The sequence below is a fragment of the Chamaea fasciata genome, unplaced genomic scaffold (genome assembly GCF_029207755.1).
Source record: "Chamaea fasciata isolate MVZ Bird 193981 ecotype frontalis unplaced genomic scaffold, bChaFas1.0.hap1 SCAF_4, whole genome shotgun sequence".
NCBI classification, from domain to species: Eukaryota; Metazoa; Chordata; class Aves; order Passeriformes; family Sylviidae; genus Chamaea; species Chamaea fasciata.
In genome coordinates, this window is record NW_027094089.1 from 21,586,788 (window position 1) to 21,610,078 (window position 23,291).

At 42.4% G+C, this 23,291-nt stretch overlaps 1 protein-coding gene across 1 annotated transcript; it reads right to left on the reverse strand.

The window, feature by feature from the left end:
• Window positions 1-4,665: 4,665 nt before the first annotated feature.
• CAPSL (calcyphosine like) lies at window positions 4,666-16,732 on the reverse strand. The gene is made up of 6 exons (XM_066182343.1): window positions 16,610-16,732; window positions 12,663-12,799; window positions 11,594-11,771; window positions 10,744-10,953; window positions 7,960-8,077; window positions 4,666-5,050 (listed from the first exon to the last, which is right to left on the reverse strand). The coding sequence occupies exons 2-5, from the start codon at window positions 12,797-12,799 to the stop codon at window positions 7,976-7,978; spliced, it is 627 nt and encodes a 208-aa protein (XP_066038440.1). The 5' UTR covers window positions 16,610-16,732; the 3' UTR covers window positions 4,666-5,050; window positions 7,960-7,975.
• Between the last annotated feature and the right edge of the window lie 6,559 nt (window positions 16,733-23,291).

Genomic DNA, 23,291 nt, shown 5'->3' on the forward strand with positions numbered 1-23,291 from the left:
TTTTTGGCAGCCAGAAACTGACTATGAAGCCATCTCTTCTGGCAGCAAGGAACATGGTGATGCTGGCAGGGTATTTCTGCAGGGCAGGAATACAGCTTCTTAGCAGTAGTGTTTATTGATTGGAAGGCCTGTATTTGTACAGCGATACAGCAGTGCTGCAGCCTGGGGGGAGAAGCAGTTGGATTTCAGTCAATACACTTTTAAATCAAGCTAGTTATCTCTGTGGTTTTGGGGTTGCTGAAACTATCATTTAAAAACAGATAAAATCCGATATAAAGAAGACTTACCACCTCTGTGAAGAATTATTGTAGAGTCAAACACCTCCTTATTACTGTGATCATGAAACCAACCAAATTAGCACTCCTGTGTGTCACAGAGCATTGGCAAAACAAATCTAATGTACAGACACACAAGAAAACAACTGATAATGCCAGAAAATGCAATTGCTAAATTATACCGACTATATAGTCGCTTGCTCACGTGGCAGCTCCAGGTTTCTGTCAGGATGGCTTTTCCTTGGCTTCTAAGCGCCACCTGCTGAAACACAAAGCCACGTGTCAGAGCCCAGCACTGGGCCACTTGCTGGTGCCATCACATCGTGCAGCTTCAAAGGCATTGCCCAAATGGGACCTGGGGGAAAGGTCAGGCCCACAACAAACTAAGCAGTATTTCACTTCTTTGTAGTCTATGACCCTAAAGAAGTTTGGGCAAATAAAAGCAAAAGACAGAGTTTCCAGTATTTCTTCATCCTTAAAATGAAGTTGGCATCAGTGTCCACAGAAGCATTAAGTCCATAGCAGCAATTCAGAAATTCATCTTTTGGAACCTAAGAACAAGAAAAAACAGTATTTACAAGGGTGATGGCTATATACTGTGGCTCAACAGACTCTGTGCTTTGCAAATACTTCTTTTGCATCTTCCAGGAGAGTCTGATTTTTACATCAGACTCTCCTAACCTGATATTAGGATATATGGCTGCAGCAAGCTGCAATGCAGAATTTAGTTGAATGACACTAAGGCCAATGGGTTGAGATTCTTTCATTGCAAAACAGAGCTGCTGCTGTTTAAAAAAAATAAAAAAAAAATAAAATAAAATAATAATAAAAAAAAGGCGGTTATTGTTAAATATTGACAGCATATCTTACATGTCACAATGAAATTAGATTAGTCCAACATCAGGACCATCACCGAATGAATGTAAAAACCCAAAAGTTCTGTCAAACAACAGAAAAAATCAGACACAAAGCAGAAATGCATTGATGAAAATGTGTAAAGGAATAAATCTATGCCACAAAGTTGGAGCTTCTCTAACATATTCTGACAATTGTTTTTCCAGAAAATGTACATAAGCTAAAAAAAAACCAAAACCACACTCCAATTTTTAAAGTAAAAAAAAAAAAATACTGCAGCTTTTGGAAAAACTACCATGTTTTCAATGAACAAAAGGAACAGATTTATCTCAGGAAAATAAACACTTCTCACATTTTACCATAATCTCTACTCTTCCACACAAAACCAGACTTAATTCAACTTCCACAAAACCTTGTGCTTCCTTTCTTTTCAAGACCTTCAACAAAGGCTGGATCCTGTCCCCCATCTCCAGCCGCAGCTCCTGTTGGGATCAGCAGCAGTGCTGTGAGCTGGGCTGAAGCCTGGGTCCAGGTTTTTGTGGAGGTGGGGCTGCTGTACCTGGGGTGGCTGCAGACCTCCAGGCATGAGTGTGGGAGAGGTGCTAGAGCCAGAACCAAGCTCACTTTGAAACCACAGAGGTTTCAGACTCAGCTGAGGCACACCAGCAAGTCCAGGGGGCTGCTGGAAATAGGAAGCTTTCAGCCACCTGAGGACTTGATGCTAAGCACAGGCTCCTGGGGATCCTGCTTTCTGCTCACCCTACAAGAGAGGAAAGCCAAAGAAACAAGGTGAGCTATAATCACAGTGGCATAGACGTAGACAGTAGGCAGCTGCTGGCAATGCCAGCTTGCTCTTGGCATTACCTGTTTTACTGGGAAACCTCAGTCTGCTGCTGCTGCTGCTGCTGCTGCCAGTGTGGAAGATAGGAGCTGCAGGCCAAAAATCAGCAAAATCACTGATCTTGCTCCTTCTGCCAGTCACAGCTCTGGGATAGAAAAGCCCTGCTCTGCCCACAGGGCTGCAGAGGTGTGAAGCAGCACTATGTGCAAGGAATTACATAAAGGTGAATTGGCTTTTATACAGCAATGTACACAGCTGCTTTACATCTGTAAAACTTCTGCTGCTGCCATCTGCATGCACCAAGACAGCTTTGTGTCATGAGAGCAGCAGAATGAACCAGATCACTGAAAATCTCTTGTGGTCTAGTTTCAAGAATAAATGGCAGAGAGTCATGCTTTTATTAAACTCAGGTGCTTGAATAAGAATTTTGTTCTGCAGGAGACAGTATAAAACAAAAAACATTTCTGTACCACATCAAGCCAAAAATTTCCTCTCACAGACAGAAACACGGAGCCACAAAGAGCATAGGGAGAGCATAGGGAGGCCAGAATGAAAATATGGTGAAGGAAGCTGCAGAAGTGCCACCTTTCCCCGAGGAGCACACCAGGAAAAAAAATTATGTCCCACTCCTCTTTTTCCCTGTACCTTGTGCTCTTTTGAGGTAGTGGGGTGGTGTCACCAAGGTTCTCTGATGGCCTGTTCAGAGGCAGGAAGTGGCCTGCCTCTTTCCCTCTTTCCTGCAGGGCTCTACCAACATTTTTGAAGTGAACTTCAGTGCTGGCTGTTGGGGAGGGCAGACCTTATTTCTGTCAAGACACTGTGCCACACAGCAGGCTGGAACTCAAGGTGCAGGCAAAACCTCCAGCTCTGGGACTGCCCCCCAGCTCTGCAGACTCAGATGTTCCTGTGGTTTGTGCCATCCTGTTTAGCATCTGTTGCACAATCAGAATGAAGAAATAGTGCTTTGAACATGAAGCACCAACCAAGATCTCCCATCTTGATGCTAGCACCAGATACAATGGTGTGCATTGCTACCTATCTCCCAAAATCTGCTGTGTGTGCTGTGGAGCCACAGGCTGGCAGGACAGCATCACCACTTCTTTCCTTTATCTGCTGGGTCTTTAACCAGCACACTGCAGCTGCAGCTGAACAAGGGCCTTTCGGCTTCAGTTTTGTGTCTCCCAGATCACAGAGAGGGAGAGTGAAGTGCTGAAGGGAGGATCTGGGCACTTGATATTCGTCTTGAAAACCTCTCTTGCCTGGTTCAAATCCGTTTAATTTTCCTTTAATCCCTGAAAAGTGCTTCCTCTGAATGTCCAGTGTGTGTGCCCAGTGTGCCATTATGGCTGCATGTTCCCCAGTAGAGATTTTACTATCCAGTAGCTAATGCCTGTGTTTGTTCCATTAATTTGCACACATATTAATCAAATTACATTTTGTACAGGACAGATTCCAATTTGAGTTCTACAGCATCTGATTACTAGTGAAAAATAATGGGGTTTGTTTCCCAGATTATTTATTTTTTCATGAAAGCACTATACCTTTTCTGAAGTTACCAGTTGATATTCAGACTGCTCCAAGAGCAACTCTGTTCCCACAGAAGTGAAAGGAAACGTGGCCATTGACTTTGAAAGCACCTGAAAACAGCCCTTGGAAACATGGTTCTGTACAAATGTTGAAATGACTCTGTTAGGAACCATGTTCGCAGGAAACATATCCAGTAAGAAATGAAGTCCACAAGCAGGCAGACCTGAGCTGGGAACTGTTCTGAGAGCACCAGGGATACACCACTAGGGTGAGGGGGTTTAAGCTCTCCTGGATCACATCCTTCAAGTCCCCACACAAATCCCATTAGTCCAGCTCAGTGTAGAAATCTTGTCCTGTAGCACAGGCTTTTCCTCAGCTGCCACAGGCACAGCTAAAGCTCCCAGAAGCCAGTGCCAAAATTTCTGCTGGTTTCAAAAAAGCACAGTTGCTTTCAGTAGCAATCCTCCCTTCTGAAAATGTATATTGGTTTGGGATTAAATAAAATTGGCAGGTATTAATAGCAAAGACAAATTGGCTGCAGTTATTCAGATTAAAACTTCCACTCTGCTTGAACAAGTATCTCCCTGTCAGATCACTGCAGGGTGTGAAGACATGAGATAGCAAGTCAGAAGGAAATGTTTCTGTCATTTTGTGATTCCCACAGTCCATCCATATTACTTACTTTCTTTGAAAGAGAAGACAGATAGCATGACACCGTGTTATGAAATTAATTAATAAAAGAGAAATGACTGGATTCTATTTAAGCTGCCAGACCACGTACAGCCCCTACTTGATAGTAAGTTTGTTTTTCATACATATTAGCACTTCAGTAGCATTGCATTAAGTAAAGGTTTCTCTTTTGATGGCTGGCAATAATAAAGAGAGTTTCTCCACCAGTTTCCAGTGTCAGCCAATATGCAAGTTTCTGGAGGCTTACTGGTCAGGAAAATAATAGAGTTTGCACAGCCTTCACTAAGGAATTGCAAGCAGCTACTGCCCATAGTGAGATCATTTCTGGACAAAAGAAAAATAGGGTTTGCAGAGGATCAGTGCAGCAAGCACTCAGGACTTCAGTATTTGAACTGTTAGTAACTAGGCTAAGACCTGCGACTTCATCAGAAAGGTTTTGAAGTCCATTCTATAACTCTGCACTGCTTTTAGCCGGCTGCCAGGCCAAAATGAAGTAAATACTGCCATGCACAAGCCATTCACTCTTTGCTACAGCAACAGCTTCTCAATCTGGGAGAGCAGCAAAATACTGGGAGGAGCAGAAAGAAAAGAAAAAGGTATCAAAGCAGGAAAAATTAGACACCACACACTCAAACACTAGGTTCTTTTTTGAATTTTTCTTAGAGTTTCCTTTGTGTACCATTTTTCCCCCTGTGTATATGGACAAAGGACAAAAGGTGAACTGAGACAGCCTCATTGGTATGACAAGAAGGGTAGGTTCCCCATCTTCATTCAGCACCAGAAACAGAGTCCAAGAAGATAAATTTTTTGAGTTCTTCACTTCCCAGAAAGCTTCCTTATGTCATATCCTGGCCATAAAGCACTGCAAATACAAATAAATAGTAAACAACTTTCAGTGTAGGTATGTACAGGCAACAGCTACCAGGTCAGCAAATATTCCAAGAACAGAGAAAAAAAATACTGTAACACATGTATCCCCTCTGAGGAAAAATATAAGTAGAATCATCTCAAAGTACAGAAATAAAGGAGTCAAAGCAGGAGGAGAGGAGTGAAAATCTCTAAGCAGCTGCAAAAGGGGTTAGAACATGGTATGCGCAGGAAAGCTGTCTGTATGTTTAGTTGTGAGCCAAGGAAAAAACCCAGGGCTTTGAAAAGCATTTTGCATTTATCCTGGTCCATGTCTTCCCTTCTTTGATTACCGTTCCAGCCTCCCAGTACTGGGAACTCACATGTTCCCAGCAGCAAGATCAGCAGTTGCTCCATCACGCTAGTGAGACCCACGAAGCCTAGAGATACTGCAGTGCTACAGGTGACAAGTTGACATATCCTTCTTGGGACAGACTTCCCTCCATTTATAACAGCCTGTCCAAGATCACCACACTTCCAGAATATTTTGGTTTCCATCTCTTGCATCCTCTGCCGAACAGAGCTGTATCTAACATTGCAAGAGGGGATGGTCAGGAACCACAGCGACCTACTGCAGATGTCAGAAAAGAAAAGAACAGCTCATGTCTGAAAAGAAAAGACATATCAGGGATGGAAAAAGGACAGATGTGTGCGGTGGCCAATTGCCAGATCTACTCTCTGAATATGCTCTGATCCCCTGAGGCTGAGTGTACAGAAGCATTTGGGAATTAATTCTGCAGATTGAATGTAATTGGCACAGTTACTGGAAACTGTTGTTATGGAAGAGGAGGTTGTTGTTGTATATACACCTGCAATGGTTTTAGTTCCTAACTGGGCGGAAACACCAATAAATGTAGTGGTTTCGTGTTCGCCAATTTCTATTTCCTAAAATTAGCATAGTGGTTTGAGTGTCTACCAGAATCATTTACTCTGTTTCTGCTGTGAGATAGGGGAAAAGCTAAGCAGACTCAAGCTTGAAAGGTATAAAGACAGGTTTACTAACACAACTACAAGAAAAAAAATTAGTAAGAATCAAAATGAAACCTTCAAAACACTTTTCCTCCCAAGACAAGTGTTCACTTTCTCACTAACAACATAAAGAGACAAAACCTGGGATTTTCAGTCAGTTTCACCACTCTAAAATAGTCTTTCATCAGTTCTTAGGGAGAGAAGTCTCTCTTAGAAATCCCATGGAGACATTGCCATAAGAAACACTTCATTGGTGGCTTCCATGTCACGAATCTGCAGCTTCCCAGAAGCTCTGCAAACCGTGAAGTCCCTCCCAATGGCAGCTTTTCCCACAAATGCATATGGGCCAGGAAATTAATTCATTGGGGCTTATTTTAAAGATGAATGTCTTCAAAAGTAAAGGGTTTTTTTTTTTGTTTTGTTTTTTTTTTTTTTTTTTTTTTTTTTTTGTTTTTTTGTTTTTTTTTTTTTTTTTTTTTTTATCTCAAGAAACAGAGATCTTTTCTCTTTCTAGGGGCAGATCTTCATCTTCATGTCATCTCTCTATCTCTGTTCAAGCTTCTCATGAGACCACAACTATTTCAATATTTACTTAGTCCATCACAAATACCTTTGCTTATCTCTACAATTTAAGTACTCTCGTCATCCCCCCAAAATGCATATTTTTTCCACGGTTTAAAGGGATATTTTAGTCCAGTCTCCATGGCCTCACAACCCAAACTAAGCAACTCCTCCATCCTCCTTCAAACCCAGGACTTTTACTCTCTCCACTGTCTTCCGTCTCATGCCATGTCTCTCCACGTTTCAGTCACTTTGTCTTTTTCTCTCACTCAGAAGGGTTAGTGCCCATCTGTCAAGGAAAGAGCTGACATTTCTCCCGGGCCTGTAGATGGTTATGTGATCTCTGCTGGGCCGTGGCTGCTCTGGCTGCACAGCTGTTGGTTTCGAAACCACACCAACGGGGGCCGCCCAGGAACGGCAGCCAGGATCTCAGCAGCCAGGCTGGTGGATGCCTCCCCCCACCCCTCGGTCTCAACAGAGTGGGTTCGGCAGACACCTCCCTCGGCCAGGCCGGTGGGGGGCAGCCCTTAGGGTCGGCTAGATGTTAATAGCCATGGCCCCCCTTTCCCTGCCGGCAGCTGCTGGGCCCAGGGGCCCAGCCAGGCCAGGCTGGCTCCCCCAGGACGGCAAAGAGGCACAGCCTGGCCAGCCCAGCCCACTCTGTGGAGTGGCTCCTGGGGCCCGGGTGTTACCTGCTCCTCAGGTCGGAAGGAAAAGGACTAAAATGATCAATAGCCAATCCAATGTCAAAGAATTTATTTAGCAATTTCCAAAATCAATCTGAGACAGCCACGATAAAATTGGACAACATCGATCGAATGTTGGGTGGACAGAGGAGCAGCAGCAACGGTGCTGTCCAACCTTGTCCACGAATGCTCGTTTTCGGTACACGGATTTTATACAGTTTTTCTGCCCGGAGGCAATGTCTATTGAGAGTCCACATATTCATGTACTTCTTTATTTCAGTGTTGGGTTTTGAAAAGATTTCCTGACAGTATGAAAGGTGTTCAGGGAACCCTGCATTGGGGTGCTGATCTGTTCAACCTCTGGACGCCCTCCACCTAGATTGATATCAGATGTTGATCAGCCATGAAGTGGAGGTCCACCTTGGATGAATGGGTCATCTCCCTTTCAGCCTTGCCATTTCTGTTGCAAATTCTGCCATTTCACAGTTGTTCAATGGGCCTTGGAATTTCAGAGACGTCTTGAGCAGCTTTTGGGCATCAAAACTCACAGTGTCAGTTTCAGATTTGTAACATACAATATTTTATATGTGAATTTATTCACTATATCTACTACAAGAGGAACCTATGAAAGGTGAAAAAAAAGTCTTACTTCTTTAGCTACATGTTTAGAGTTTCCAAGCATTCTTCATCATGATGATAAAGTAGATGTCTGTGTCTATTGAAGCACTAACTCCAGCATAGTAGTTAATGAATTCTTCTGTTGTGACCTGAGGCAGAGAAATTAAAAATAGGAAAATGAACCTTTGATTTTATTTAATGCTGTAAGTCAAAACCACACTTTGAGAAGAACTCTTAATGAAACTGAACATCTGCTATTTCATGTTGCTGCTAACAAAAAGGAATTCAACAGGAGGAACTAAGGCACTTAAAATTTGCTTGATTTCACTTCGCTAGAAACAAAAGCTCTTGTCCTTCATAACACTTGGGTGGAGATGAAACATGTGAAGTTTAACTAACCTTTCTAGGAACAAGTTAAAATCACTGCTGCCTAAGAAGACAAATTTTTTACCAAACTTTCTTCCGGGGATGCTATAATCTGGTTCTTTGCATAGTTATTAATAAAGAGGATAGGGTTTCCAATGCAATTCAGAGACAGCTTGGAACTTTATGCCTACCCATAGAGCAAAAATATCATTGCCCTAAACAAGTCTCCCTTAATGAAGCAAATATTCTTTCAAATATCTGAGAGTTTTTAATAGCTTTCATGGGTATTTTGAGGCTTGAAAATGACCATTAAAAAATAAATAATCAAGCTAGGGAAGAGAAAAACAGTGCATGTCTCTTGTGATGCCTTAACCCTCAAATTGTGTAGGTCATTCCTTGAATAAACATCATATGGAAAAATACAAAACAATATTTTTAAAGACATTAAGCTGTGACAGAGTGCCCAAAGGAGTGCCAAGAAGATGGTGAAGAGTCTAGAGGGAAAGCTGTGTGAGGAGCGGCTGGGGTCACTGAGTCTGTTCAGCTGGGAGGAGACTGAGGGGAGACCTCACTGCAGTTACAACTTGCAGTGAGGGGAAGCAAAAGTGCAAGCACTGATCTCTTCTCTGGGGTGACAGTGGCAGGACCTGAGGGAACAGCATGAAGTTGTGTCAGGGGAGATTTAGGCTGGATATCACGAAAAGGTTCGTCCCCAGAGGGTGGTTGGGCACTGGAACAGGCTCCCCAGGGAAGTGGTCACAGCACCAGCCTGACAGAAGTCAAGAAGCATTTGGACAATGTTCTCAGGCTCCTATGGTGTGACTTCTGGGAGTGCTATGCAGGGCTGGGAGTTGGACCTGATGAGCCTGATGGGTCCTTTCCAACTCATCATATTCCGTGATTCCGTGATATCTGCTCTGATTGCATTGTGTGTTTGAGAACTTAGAAAAACATGACAATAGGGAGAAGGGATCACTTCAGACTGTCCTACCATCACAAGAAAATTACAAGCCTACTAAAACTGCCTATTTGAGAGGCACCCAGCAAGACCATGGTGAAGAGAGCCTTTCTAGAAAATATTCAGCAAATGCTTGAGGCATTTCTGCTAAAAACATTTTAGGTATTCAGTATCATTAATGTCTTCTGATTCGGGAAAGCCAAAGTCTGTTCTCAGAAGAAACAACAATCAGGTGAGCTAGCATCAGGATTGCTGAACAAGAGGTGGATACTCAGAGTAACCAGGCACTGAACTCATCAAGGATCAGTTTGGGGACTCATTTAAGGTGTTCATGTATGACCTCAGCAGAAAAAGCAGGAACATCTTATTTGAAATTTGCTACATGTCACCACTGCTGTGGAGGTGGAAGGGGATGGCTGGCTCCAAACTGGTGTCTCTGAGGATGATACTACAGCAGAAGGGATGAAAGTCAGCTCTACTGAGTGCAAAGTTATGCCCAAAGTAGATAAAACCCATCACCTCTTTACAACTGTGAACCTGAGCGGTGGGAGCAAAGCAAGTGAAGGATTTGAGTGGAGCATTAGATAGGTAGGAGTCACCAGTGCAATGCAACCCTGAAAAGCCAGGTGCAGTCTGGAGAGTGGGAAGGGTTAAAGACATTCGACAAAGCACAGATAAAAATTTGCAGCCTAGTTTGTTGTTATTATTAACTGCTCAGATTGAGAATATCACCATGTGAACCACGGAGATACAGGATTGCTCTGAGCTGGTCAACAGATCTCAGTTCAGACCAAAGAAGTTTGCAGACACAGCAAGGGGAAAGAGAGAGTGCTTGGCTCAGAGATGGTTGTAAAGCAGATGTATAAGGTGTCCATCACAAAAGATGCCCAGGTTTTGCACCTGAAGCAGAGAGTTGAGCCAAAGTGCAGGAAAGGCTCTCAGCTCTGTCCCAGCTCATGGCTCTTCAGGGTACATGCCCGTGACAGAAGCCCCAACCCCATTCTCCCTCCAACCCTTTGAGGATAAAACTGTCTCTGTTATGAACTGATTTCCCAGTCAAGTGTCTCAGTAATTACACTGGAGAACATCTAATTGTAAAGTATTTAACAAAGCAGGGAACCTGCTTTTGAACTGGATCCTAGTATTTATTCTCCAAAGTATGAAAAATATGTGGATCTTCAAAGTCAGTAATTTTGTAGGGTAGTCCGAAGATGTACTTAGTGTAATCTATGAAATTTGATTATTACAACTACAAGCCGTAATGCAATCTCATAACCATCCTTGTACCTCCTACAGAACCCCTTTGCCTCAGAATATGCAAGCTAGCTGTATCAGGAGTGCTGTGCACAGGTTATGCATCTACTTTGATGTTCCATATAAATGTGATGCAAATGGATGTTTGGTACTGCGATTACTCCCACACATAATAACCTAAGTCAAATTCTGAGTCAGATGGTGATTTCATGGCTTGCAATTAGGTGCTTCATTTACCTTCCCATCTTTGTCATGGGGTGAATCAAAATGATTCAGAAAGTCTCTAAAGACTTGATCCTCTGTCCAGTCTCCATTTAGGTATTTGGGATGATATTTTACATTATACACCCCACGTAAATCTTCAATTGTTACAACGCCATCTCCGGTCTTGTCTAACTTCTGAAACGCCTGCATGATGATCTCTTCCCTTGCATTGGACATGGGAGGCTGCAAAGAAATATTAACAGACTCATTTTATTTTTGCCAAATATTTTCCCAGTTTCAAATTCAAGACTTGCTCTTGCTAGCAGCAAAACTTTCAAGGTAGATGGGACAATATACTGGTGATAGTCAACACTGTCCATGAGCTAGAAAGGGCAATATATCCTCAAAAGAGCAATATGATTAAGACTATTCAGTGCCTACCCATACAATAGCAAATGGACAGTAAGAGAGAAAATACTACCTAGAACACTTTTCTGATATGCCCATTTAAAATAATTCCAACAAGAAATTACTAATTACCCTAAGTACTAATATTTTCTATTTTAACTGTTTGTGCTTCAGCAGAGCAAAGATACTTTAGACAAAATCAATCACTGTGGTGGATTGGAAAAAGTCTCCTCTGAATAAGTTCATGTTATAAAGAGATGCACCATAAAATGGCCAAAAAGAAGTGAGATTGATGGGCTGAACTGCACAGGTACCCAGCCTGCAGCATAGAAATTTCAGTATCTAAATCAAGGCCACAATTAATAGGAAAAATCACAACTGTTTATTTGCAAATATTCTATTCTACTTTGTTTTGTTCTGTTCTGCTATATTTTAATCCATTTAATGCAATAGCAACATGAATTCCCAGACTTACTCTCAATGTAACAAGAAATTCATCAAAATCAATTTTTCCACTGCCGTCTTTATCAAATGTCTGGAAAAGCTCTTGTGCTTCTTCCTTATTGATCGTCACAGCATAATGACGTAGTCCCCTCAGAAACTCATTGAAATCAAGGGTTCTGCTGTTGTTACCATCAATAACCTGAAAAACTCTGTGGAAAACATGAAATTTGAGAAAAATGCATAGGAAAACATGGAGAGTGCTGCAGTGGTTTAGCACAGTACTGGAGTAGAGAGTTACCTTACTGAGATAACATTTCCTCCTTGTTCTGTATTCTGAGGGGGAAAAAAAAAAGCGGGCGGGGTGGGGGCAGAGAGGGGAGAAAAAAAGGAAGAAAACCCCAACCCGCAAACCCCCTACACTTATTGGCAGTAGAAATGACTTGTTTAGATTGGGTGCATGAATATCACACATCTGAAGTTCAACGAGGGAAAGGCTGCCATAGAATCCCTGCTCCTTATAGTCCTCTGCCCTCTGCGATTTGCTCATATAGATGAAGTTCCACATTTAGATGAAGTTCCAGTTGGTAACCATCTGGATCCATTCATGGTTTATGGGTCCTTGGAGGGATCTCAGTTTGTGATGCAACAGCCCTTTCCTAGGGATGGGATGCTTGCAAAAAGGTTTTAGGTGCCTCCCATAAACTAGACAGCTAATCGACCATTACAAGAAGGGCATCATACCCTAAAGGTAAGGAAGCTTAAAATCTCGAGTGCTGAAATACTTAAGATGATTTTAGAAAACACCAAGGAGTTAAGTATAATCACGGTATATAGATAATGTTCCCCTCCTTTCTTTGGCAGGAGTTGTTCTCAGTCTCACAGAAGGACTTTCTCATGAGGGATTCACAGTCTTCAATCCTTCAAAAGGTGAGCAGCTCAGTCCTGTGTCCCAAAACACATGAACCGCAATGCCAGGCTCTGTGGGTTGTGGCATTTCCACTGGAATGAGGAAACTCAATTTTTGGTCCTTGTTTAGGGTGTGAGCCTCTTGCAGCTAAAACTATTAGGATGAATAGTGGTTTGATGTCTTGCATACTGACCTGCCAAGTTGTTTTATGCCTGCAGATCCCCTTGCTAGACACTGCAGGCGAAGTCTTTCTAAAGGGTCAGTGGTTTTGGACAGGCTTCTTTTTGCATTGATTGCCATCTCTCGGTCATGCCTTGCTGTGCCTGGCATCTGGAAGATAAAAACACTGGTGTGGCGTGGACTCACATTCAGACATAGTGCTGAAACCTACCTTAGCATACAAAGCATCCCAAATTCCTAACTTGCAAGCTGCTGGTAGCTACTCTTTCGTGTGGACCCATTTTGACGTCCATTTCCTTTTCCTTATGTCCTTCTATCAGAAAGAGAAATTGTCAATATAGGCCACCAACCATGAAAGGAGGGCTCATGTTGGAAGAAGATAAATGCAACAGGCTCAGCCAATGACCCTGTGATTAACCCAGATGCAGACAGGAAACTGTGTGTAAGAATTTTCTGCCTATAGTGTAAGAACACTGTGACAACTGGTGGGTGCAGTCAGGAGTGTCTGGCTCCCTCTGTGTCCACAGCATCCTTGCCAAGCCTCTTCCACCTGGCTTGCAGCTATCATTTGACCACAGGAAGACAAAAATTACCCTGGCTGAGGACCTTTGCCTTTGATGAACTTTTGTTCCACTTAATTCTGCAGAGCAGAGATTTCTCCATTGCATGTCTGAGCAACAGCAGTCACCTACACATGACACCTACTGTGTTTTTAACACAACTGCAGAACAAATTAATACCTTAAACTTTCACAGTATTTAGCACTCCAGGATTTCACATGCTGACAACAAAGGCCTTCCAGCTTCCTTCAGAGGAAAACAGTGGAATAAAAATAGGGAAAACCAGCTTGTGCCTCTGCAGTGCTGCAACAGCACCACCAAGAGCAGCATGCCCAGTCTGGCAGAGACCCAGTCCCTCTCCCACAGGGATTATTTGTGCTTGGTGCTGAGAAAAATGTGACTGTCCATGCTCATACTGATCCTTTAGGGCCACAATGAATCCTGGGCACATGCTCAGGGCCAAGACTGCTGTTCCATAGCCTGGCTGATGGGTCTGCAGCGGACCACAAAGACTCCCAAAATATTTTCCAGCCTTTTAAGCACCATGTGATCAGGGCATACAAGAGTCACAGAAGTTACAGCAGAGCTCTAGACTCAGAGAGCCACTGGTGCTCTGCTGAGGCAGTGCTGGGATGAGGAGATGAAACTGAGCAGCCTTGTGAGGCGCAGTCGGTGCACAGGCACTTTCAATCCCACTGTCATTCCATATGCAGAAGTGTGAATTGAAATGGTCGGACAAAACTTCTAAGAAACATGGAATTAAACTGTTTCATCTTAACTACTCCACTCCTGTTTACAGAGCATTGGCTATGGCTGCTGGTAATGCCATATATGCTGAATTTTGTAACTACTTTAGATGACTCCAGCTGAGCTTGGAAAAAGAGAAAAATAAAATGGTTTTGTACTCCCCAAACGGTTTCAGTGCTAGCTTACTGTAGAAGTCTAGAGGGGTAAAATATAGAGCATTTTGGCCTTTGCTTCAGACAGAGCAAGCAAAGTTCTTCTGAGAACTCATTAACTAATGACCAGGAAGACCTCACAGCTGTGTGAGATCAGCTGCCAAAAATGTTTTCTGCAAACAATGACCTGTCCTTAAGGGGAAATGTTTAGCTGAAAAGACTTTAAAATACAGTGAGATTACATAAACACAGTGCAAACTATATTTACATTTTATAATAGTGTACTATTGCTTACATGTAATATACAGCAACTATACATCTCTATACAAAGTACATGATGCAATCATATCACTGTGCAGTGTGCTTCTCTCTACACTATGTTATGTCCTTATGCAGTTCTATAAATGCTGGAACCAACGAGGACATAATTCATCTGTACTGCACACTGCAAAAATCTACACAAACACACACACAAGGAAAAGAGTGTAGCATCTCCTTGCCTCAGGTTCAGTGGAATAATTTCCGGAATATTGCATCAAATAATCATTGCAGCAAGACTCATGAATTGAGGCTAGGGAGGGATAATCTGATTTTTTATCTGTTATGATCTCTTGAACCTCAATAAAAGACACTGAAACAAGCCACTGGCCAATCCTCTAATTTCTGCAGTAAGAATAACGTTTGCTTCTATATCTATAAGTGTTTCAGCCTCAGAACTCACCATTTCTAGGCTAAGTTGTTCCACTGTTGAATTATTTTTCTTTTAATAGCTGTTGTTTCTAGTCTGAATTTCCACCATATTAGATGCTGTTTTACTCTCTTTTACAAGATCAAAGAGCTACCTATTAAAAATGTGTCCAGATCTCTTGTAAACTCACTTTGGCTGGATAATAAGGCATAGCTCAGGACTCCTGGTACAAAATGAATTTCCAGATGTCAGATAATTCTGCTGTTGCTCTTTTGAACTTTTCAAATTTTTTTCCCAGTGTTCTTTCTGAAGTGGGTCAGAGCACTCCAACAATCTCACTAATATCGTAGGTAAAGATATTTCCACTTCTCTTCCCCCCCAGATATCTTGGTTAAAACCACTAATAATAAATACTTCTGCTGTTCTTTGTAAATCTGGATTCTCTATAATGTTCACTAACTAAATCACCAACAACATATTTCTATATAAAACTCAGCAATTAAAGTCTATTTGTAAGGTAATTGCACTTTCACATTACACTAAAGCCTCTTAAACAGGACGTGAGTTCCTGTGCCATATGACAGTTTGCATTTGAGAACCCTTTTTATACATCCAGAAAATACAGAAAACCAGTTAAATAGAAAACCTGCTACATGAGAGCCTGGTGCACAGTCACACACCATTTTCCAATTTCTGTTGGCTGCAGGCTTAATTTAGAGGTAAACCCTTCCTAAGCTGTATTGTAAGAAAAGAGATTCCAAATCAGTGCAAGGAGGGAGGAATCACAGTAATTCACATGCCCTTTCATTTTGATCTTGCTCGTTTTTGGATAACATGAAGTAATTAAAGATCCAATCAGAGTTTGTTGAATATAACAGTTCTCTGCATAATGTACAGATGTGTTACATCTTAATACCATTAATAAAACAATAACAGGTCATAACAGTAATTCTACATGGTTTTAATTTGTGTATCTCATCCAAGACTATCAAATGTCTCCCTCACTGAAGTTAACCAGCAGTGTTTATTTTGAATGCTAGGGAGTTTTGTTTTGTTTTGTTTAACAGCCTAGGCTATGAACAATTACAATAATCCACATTGTCAGCATTGTTTGTTTCTATAGGTGATGTTGTGTTGTGCAGGCCAAACAGAAATGGTTGCATTTATTCCTAACAAATACAAAGCCTTAAATTTTGGGTTGGATTTTTCCAGAAGCATCTTACACTGTTCAGCAACCAGATCACTTTACATTCCTCTGCGCCTGAGGGTTAAACCTGGAGTCAGATTCAGTCCAAGCCCTGCAACATCTGTTTAGATATTATCCCTCAGCTGAGTGCAAGACCCTCCTATGAAAATCCTAAAAACCACTGCAGTATGATGGGCAGAGGCTCGTCTGGACACTTATCTCTGGATTGCCCAGGCTCCTGAATGCCTGGGCCAAAGACATAAGTGGCACAGCACCCACCCCAGAGCAGAAGATCTCAGAATAATAGATTAAGTGGCCTAAACCAATTGCACACTTTTAATTTACTTCTTATAATTTCATTAAATTATTAAAAGCATGAAAACTGCAGGAGCATTTGACAATCATCTAAACACCTCTCTAAAAATCTGGCTTTCCAGCCCCACTGACCTCTCTACAGCAGCCTCCCGCCCCTCTCTTTCCTTTGTGACCAGCATCATCCAGCTTTAACCTTCTGACAAGTGGACATTGCTGCAACTGCTCTTTTGCATATATATATACAGATATTTATAAATATATGTATACTTATATATATAAATTAAAAATTAGAGTTTAAAAAAAGTCCTTTACCTGCAATGCTCTTGTGAATCTGGGGTTTCCGCTCCGGACAAGGATGTGTTTGGGAGGCTTGGATAGTATTCCAGGCTCAAGCAGCAAGTTCAGGTGTTACTGGGCTGTGGCCTCACTGCAAAGCTTCTTTATCCGTTTCGTTTTACTTGTTTACAAACCCGGCTGCCTTGGCCCCCCCCTTTTTTGGGAGGCCTGGAGTTTGCTGTCTGGTCTCCAAGGACGCTGGAGGCTGTGGCTGGCCCAACCTGCAATTATGCTGCTTCCCTGGACAATTGCTGTGGGGTTTTGAGAGCCTTTTCATTTTATCTCTTTTAAAAATAATGCCTTTTCTTCTCGTCTCTGGCCACACAGGCCAGAGAGCATGTGAGGGGGAGAGTGAGAGTGGGTCTCACCACTGCTGCCCCTTGCTGAGTGGTGAGACCAAGGGAAAGTGGCTGTGGCAAAGTGCTGCATTGCCCTGCAGGCCTTGTGCAAGGTTGTGCTTATAGAACATTGTTTATAGAACATGTTTCTCTGCTTTCATAGTTGATAGGGTTGAAAAGACTCTCTGGTTCAATTGTTTACTCAAAACATAATAGAAGCACGTAAGTAAAAGACAGTCAGTTGTGGTTCACAAAGAAAAGCCCCCAGCAGCGTATATTTTTTTTCCTGATGATTAATTGCTACTTTGAAGACCTCCTGGTGGTTACAACCTCTGGGGAGATGCTGAGCTTGTGTTTATTTGCAGCAAGAAGAAAGCTGAAAAGGTTAAACACCCATAGGATGAGGAAAAATTGCTCTCTGCCTAGAAACAGCTATTAGCAACTTGGTCTGCAGAAGGTCATAAACATTCTCCACTTTGGTAGAGAATCAGGATGTTGATAGACTCCTTAGGGGTAGGAATAGCCTGTGTGTGATTCCTGGCCCCTTGGGGCAGCAGCAAGGTGAACAAGACCAAGGCTAATGGCAAAATCAGCCTCTACAAGTCAGTATGACAGCATGTGGGAAATGAAGGGAGAGCCTTGTTCTGGCCATGGATGAAACACTGAGTAAGAATGAAAAAGTGTATCATTTCCTGCCAAAAGCAGAAAATTATTTTAGGCAATTGCTAGACTAATACCACTTGCATCCTGGCAGGCTGCTTATCTCTCATCAACAGGTACTTCCTGGTACTAAACCAAGCTTGTGCAAGACTTAGAATATTCTTTTAATGTCTCTCATGTAGCAGCTGATTTCACATTAATGCACAAGCAGGGAACAATGCTTATTTAATCATTTACTGATTCAGAAATACTGCCTTTGTGAAAATGTAACATCCTTCCATCCACTATCTTTGTTTTATGGATTGATCTCCAGAGACCTCCTGGGAATGCAGAAGAGATAAAGGGATATGAACATTATTTGGGCTGCTGCCTGTCCACAAACTCTGCAAAGACAAAACAGAGGCACTGAGGGCTAGAGAAATGGTTTTCACTGAACAACAATTGGTTGAATTCGGCCTTCCACCCTAATAAAGAAATTCTTCAAGTGCAGAATTTGTATTGACTTTCAGAGGGTTGCAGCAGATTGAAACAACAGGCATTATTGCACTCATGAAAGAAAAAAACAAAGTTAATTTAATATCTGGATACTCAGCTGCATTCTGCTGCCTTTCCTTCCCTCTGCCTGTGACCCCAGGCACATACAGACCCACATGGATGTTTACACTCCTCTAGAAACTGGACTGTGCCATGTCTGAGATGGTTAATGAGTTACCAATCTGAAAAATTATTAACAGACTTTCAGGTGTCTCAGATTACATTAGAGTGTGACAAAATTTATTTGGTTGTATCTGCTCTGTTAGTGTGCACAAAGCTATAAACAGAGCTCTGTGAATTCAGAATTTATCATTAAGGATATAAAGATTTCTTCAGAACTCTGAAATTTTTCCTCATCATTTTCTAACTAGAACTGAATACATGCATACCTATTTGATTGTTGTTTTTGTCTGAACAGCCTAAACTGTCTGCTCAGTTTTTAGTTCAGCACTGGACTAAATTAACTAAGAAAAATATGCTATGAGGCCGAACATGATCTATAAATTCATGACAGAGTCAATTTAAGTCAATTGAAGTTTCTAAAAATTCAGATTTTGTGTTGAATTTAGGCAAGAGGGAAGGTATAAGAAATGCCTTATAAACTTTATAAGAAGTGTCTCCAAAAAAAAAGTGACCCTGGTTGGTTTGCAGTTTAGTTTACAAGTTCTAGCGCTGTTTCTTAATGTGCCACCCATGACCATTGTTGGGGAGAAGTTCTCCAGCTACAAGAAGAACAGATATGAGCATATCTGCTTGCTCTTGGTAGGGAAATCAGCAGGATTCTTTGTGTGGAATACAGGTTAAGAAAAAAAATAGCAAGCATAAAGTTCGAGAACACAATGTAGCAAAAAAAGATTAACATTACAGGATAAGCCACTGTGGGGTTTTTTTCCTGCCATTAAAATCAAGAAAGTTTCACATACACTAAAAAGGAAACCCTCATGGTAAGTACATTGTCAAGGGAAAAGTATTCTGATTTTAAACCAAACTGTAATCCAATTAGATTACAGAATCAAGGAATGGTTTGTGTTGGAAGGGACCTTACAGATCATCTAGTTCCAAACATAACTGACCTCTGACTCTAAATATAATGCTTTTATATCCAAAAATGCTGTCTCCCTGTGTGGTTTGTAGTTATCCAGCTGAAATTAATTGTCTGCTCTCCAGAGCGGAGACCAGCTGGCACATGCAGACTGTGCTCATGCTACTGAGCTAATTCCTAAGAGAGTGGTCACCTCCAACCTGCCTGCTGGATCCCAGCCTCAGACCTACTTTGTAACAGAGCCCCAGCCCAGTCTCCACGAAGGTCTGACGCCACACCAGTGACCCTCTTCTCGACCCTCTGGGCTAAGGAGTGTTCCTAGCCCAAAGGTGCACAGTGCCAGCAGCACCTGTGTGATGGATTGCTCTGCCTGGCTCCACAACTACAGCTTACCTCTACTTGCCTTTTTCCCTGTTTGCACTCACAGGAAGCACAAACAGATTTTGTTTTTTTTAATGTTATGTCAGCTGCTAAATGCACTTGACAAGTTTTTTTGAAAGTGATTTGAGACCAGGAGTACTACAGGAAAAGAGGCAGTTATATTCAAATTTTTTCTCTTCTTGAAAATGTTCGACAAATCTGGTTTCAGTTGGAGAATAGAAAATGAAAACACTAGATATTTCAGTTTTTAAGAAGTTAAGCAACTAATGTTTACTAGAAATTCATTATTTTTAGCCTTGAAAGAGTGACAATTTAAGTTCTTGAATATTTCAGGCTAAGTAGAAAAAACAATGTTGTCAGTGTTACGGGTTTTTTTTATTCTACTACATTTCTAAAAAATATTGGCAATTTTCTGTCAACCACAGTAAAACAATGTGATGGAGTTCTAACATGCATGAGTAACTTCTGTGCTCAACCCTCTCTCTTTTGTCCACAGAAGAAAACAGTTAAATGGGCCCAGCATTTTAGGATCAAATACCTTTTGATGCAGAAAAAGCTGTCCTTAATCTTTGCAAAGTGGGGGAAGTAGCAAAGAATAGAACAAGAACAGTCTGCAGCTTACTTCAACAACAACCAGAACAATCTGTCCTAACTGAAGGGGGCAAAGAGGAGGGAGCCAAAACCAGAGAGGAGAAGGTTTCAGCAAACTGCTCCTCAAGAGAGGCCTCCCTAAATTCAGTGACAAAGTGTTGGAATATCCTGGGGAAGGATGAGTGGTTGTAAAGTATCTGCTCTTGGCACAGGCATATGTCAAGAGGGGGAGTCTTGGTCATTTTTTCACAACTCTGCCAGTCCTCTGTGGATTTTTACAGGTATCTGGGATGAGCAAACACCATTAGGCAGGAGAGGAAAAGGTGGTGGGAAGCAGTGTCAGTCATACAGGAGAGGGCAGAGCTAGGCCAAGCACTGCTGCAGGAGTATCTGAAGGGGGCTGTGAGGGGGGAGCTGTATTGCTGTCAGGGCAGAGAACTCTGCGTTTGCCAGCCCGTGGAGCCAAATTGGCTGCAGCTATGACTTCAGCCTGTGTGGTATCATTTCTTAAACAACCACAGATGGGATGTATTCTCTTTTTGTTATTCATTGGAGCTTCTTCTCCAAATTAGCAGGAACTGTTTTAGTTCCTGACTCCAGAAATGTACTGGTGGTATGTGAGCTGGATGCTTTTCTCAACCAGGGCACACTTGACATGGCAGCACAATTCAACTCTCATCATGCTGGGGATACTCATCAGCATGGCTGGTGATACATGATCACTCTAGAGGGCTTTGTGATGTTCCAGAGCCCCTTCTTTTCATGGCTTCTGCATTTCAGAAGTGACTTCTGTCACCTAGAGCGTGAGCTATTGCCAGGATCCTGTGCACAACTGGCCTGAGATGCTGCCACCTTGGCACAGGAGCCTGAGCCACTCTTGTCTCAGTGAAGGTCTCTTTTGTCCAGCTGTGAATAAGAGACTCAGGGATGAGTCAGCAGACAGAAGACAGAGTCAGGTCTCAAAAGAGATGAATGCATCCTAACTCATAAATAAGGGCTAGAAGGAAAGAGGTAATGTGGTTGTAAAAGTTCGACAAATTTCGACAAGTTTGCCAACAGACTTGCCAACCTTGCAATGGGGACTTTAATGCAGATTTGCTGGGACTCATGACCAAAGCCTGAGAAGGAGGAGAGGTATGGAGTGGGCCTAACATTTTCCAGCAGAGGAAACAGCACTGCTGGCAACCAGGTCAAGTGCCTGCATAGCACAGGTGCTCATGCACAAGAACAGGAGACACAAGTCTAAGCATGGTCCTCAGGGTGACAGAATCATCGAATGATCAAGATTGGAGGAGGCCTTCAAGGTCATTGAGTCCAGCTGTTAACCCAGCACCACCATAATCATCCCTAAACATATTGCCAAATGCCACATCCAGATGCTTCCTGAACACTTCCAGAGAAGGTGACTCCACCACCTCTCTTGGCAATTTATTCCAATGCCTGACCACCCTTTCAGAGAAAAATATTTTTCCTAATATCTAGTATGAACCTTCCCTGGCATAACTTAACACTACTTCTTCTCATCCTTTGGCTTGAGACATGGTGGAAGAGACTGACTCCCACTATATCCTCCTTTCAGGCAGTTGTAGAGAATGGTAAGGTCTACCCTGAGCGTCCTTTTCTGCAGGCTAAACACAGCCAGATCCCTATGCTGCTCCTCATCAGACTTGTCCTCCAGACCCTTCTCCAGTTCTGTTTCCCTTCCCTGAACTCTCTCCAGCACCTCAATGTCCTTGTTGACATGAAGGGCCCAAAACTAAAGCCAGGATTCAAGATACAGTGCCCAGCACAGAGGAACAGTCACTACCCTGATCCTTCTGGCTGCATTATTGCTGATTCAGGCCAGGATGCCATTGGTCTTCTTGGCCACCTGGGCACACACTGGCAAACTCCTCATTTCTTCCCATTTGCCCCGGCAGAGAAGTCAGATTTGAAGATTTGTAATTCCAGGCTAGGTCATTAGACTTTCTGAGCATGCTAGTTTTCAGCCTTGGTGGAATTAAAATAGCTTAGCATCCCTTCCAGTTCTGTAAGTCTTTAAAATTTAGATATTTGGAAAACTCTCTCTCTTAAAATACGTGCATGCATCCCCTACCCGAACAGTGGACCTGTGCAGGTGTCTTTGGCACATTCCAGGCAAGTCCAAGGGAGTTTGGGGTCAACCCCCCCAGAGTTTCCAAGGGAGCAAATGTCTCCCACAGACATTCACAATGTGCAGCAGAAGGATGGGGAACCTTCCATCACAGCATGGGGTACTGACCTGAGCCCACAGCTCTCATAGGGCATGCATAGGGGATGAAGATGAAGACAGACCCCCTCTCCACTATCTCTGGCTCCATATAGTTTTGCTTGTGGATTGTTTTTTCCAGTATCAACCTCCAGCATCCAGCCTGGGCATGCTCTTCATAGATGAAGCAGACCACTGAGCAAGGAGACTCCAGCAAGAACTCATGAACTGTGGCTGTGTGAATGCTGATTAGGAGAAACTGCCAAATCCCCACACTACAGTTCTGGGAATCCAGTTAGAGATGTCTTCCTATACTGTTCTCTTTCTATTACAATGACTTTAAAGGCTTCAGCAAAACAAATCTCACTATAAAAGTCCTTTTTTAAAAAGAATTCACATGAATGGGTGAATGTAAACTAGTTCCATATGCTTACTACCCTCTGTGTATGACAAACCACTGAAATGAAAAAATCACAGTGCTGAGGGAATTATCTGACAAGAAAGATTTTCTCATGCCTTTGACATAAAATTTTGATTCCAGCTAGGCAGCTCAGTGTTAGTGGTAGGAAAGGTTCTGAAATGTGTGTTTGTGCACTAAAGACTTAATTTGGAAATTAAAAATTAAAAAGAGCAGCTCCTTGCTTTGTTGTTTCATTCACAGCTACTGATCTCTAAAACTTCCAAAATTTGGATAATCTCTTTAATCAGTGAACATTCAATTAGAGCATATGGACTTGCACTGGATGTACTACTTCTACTGCTTAAAAATTTAAAGGCCTTCCCTACATAACAGCTTGCCCAATTTGCTGAGAGCGCAGGCAAGAAGTGCAGCAGGGTAGCCCTGTAACCCAGCACTGCCATTGCTAGAAACAAGCACCATGCTTC

What these genes read in the sequence shown, in the direction of transcription:
- CAPSL (XM_066182343.1), bottom strand. Translation starts at nt 12,799, where the DNA reads ATGCCAGGCACAGCAAGGCATGACCGAGAGATGGCAATCAATGCAAAA. An exon ending in GGCATAAAACAACTTGGCAG is followed by an intron (nt 11,772 to 12,662) that starts GTCAGTATGCAA and finishes TGTTTTCCACAG; the next exon opens with AGTTTTTCAGGTTATTGATG. An exon ending in CCCATGACAAAGATGGGAAG is followed by an intron (nt 8,078 to 10,743) that starts GTAAATGAAGCA and finishes TCTCTGCCTCAG; the next exon opens with GTCACAACAGAAGAATTCAT.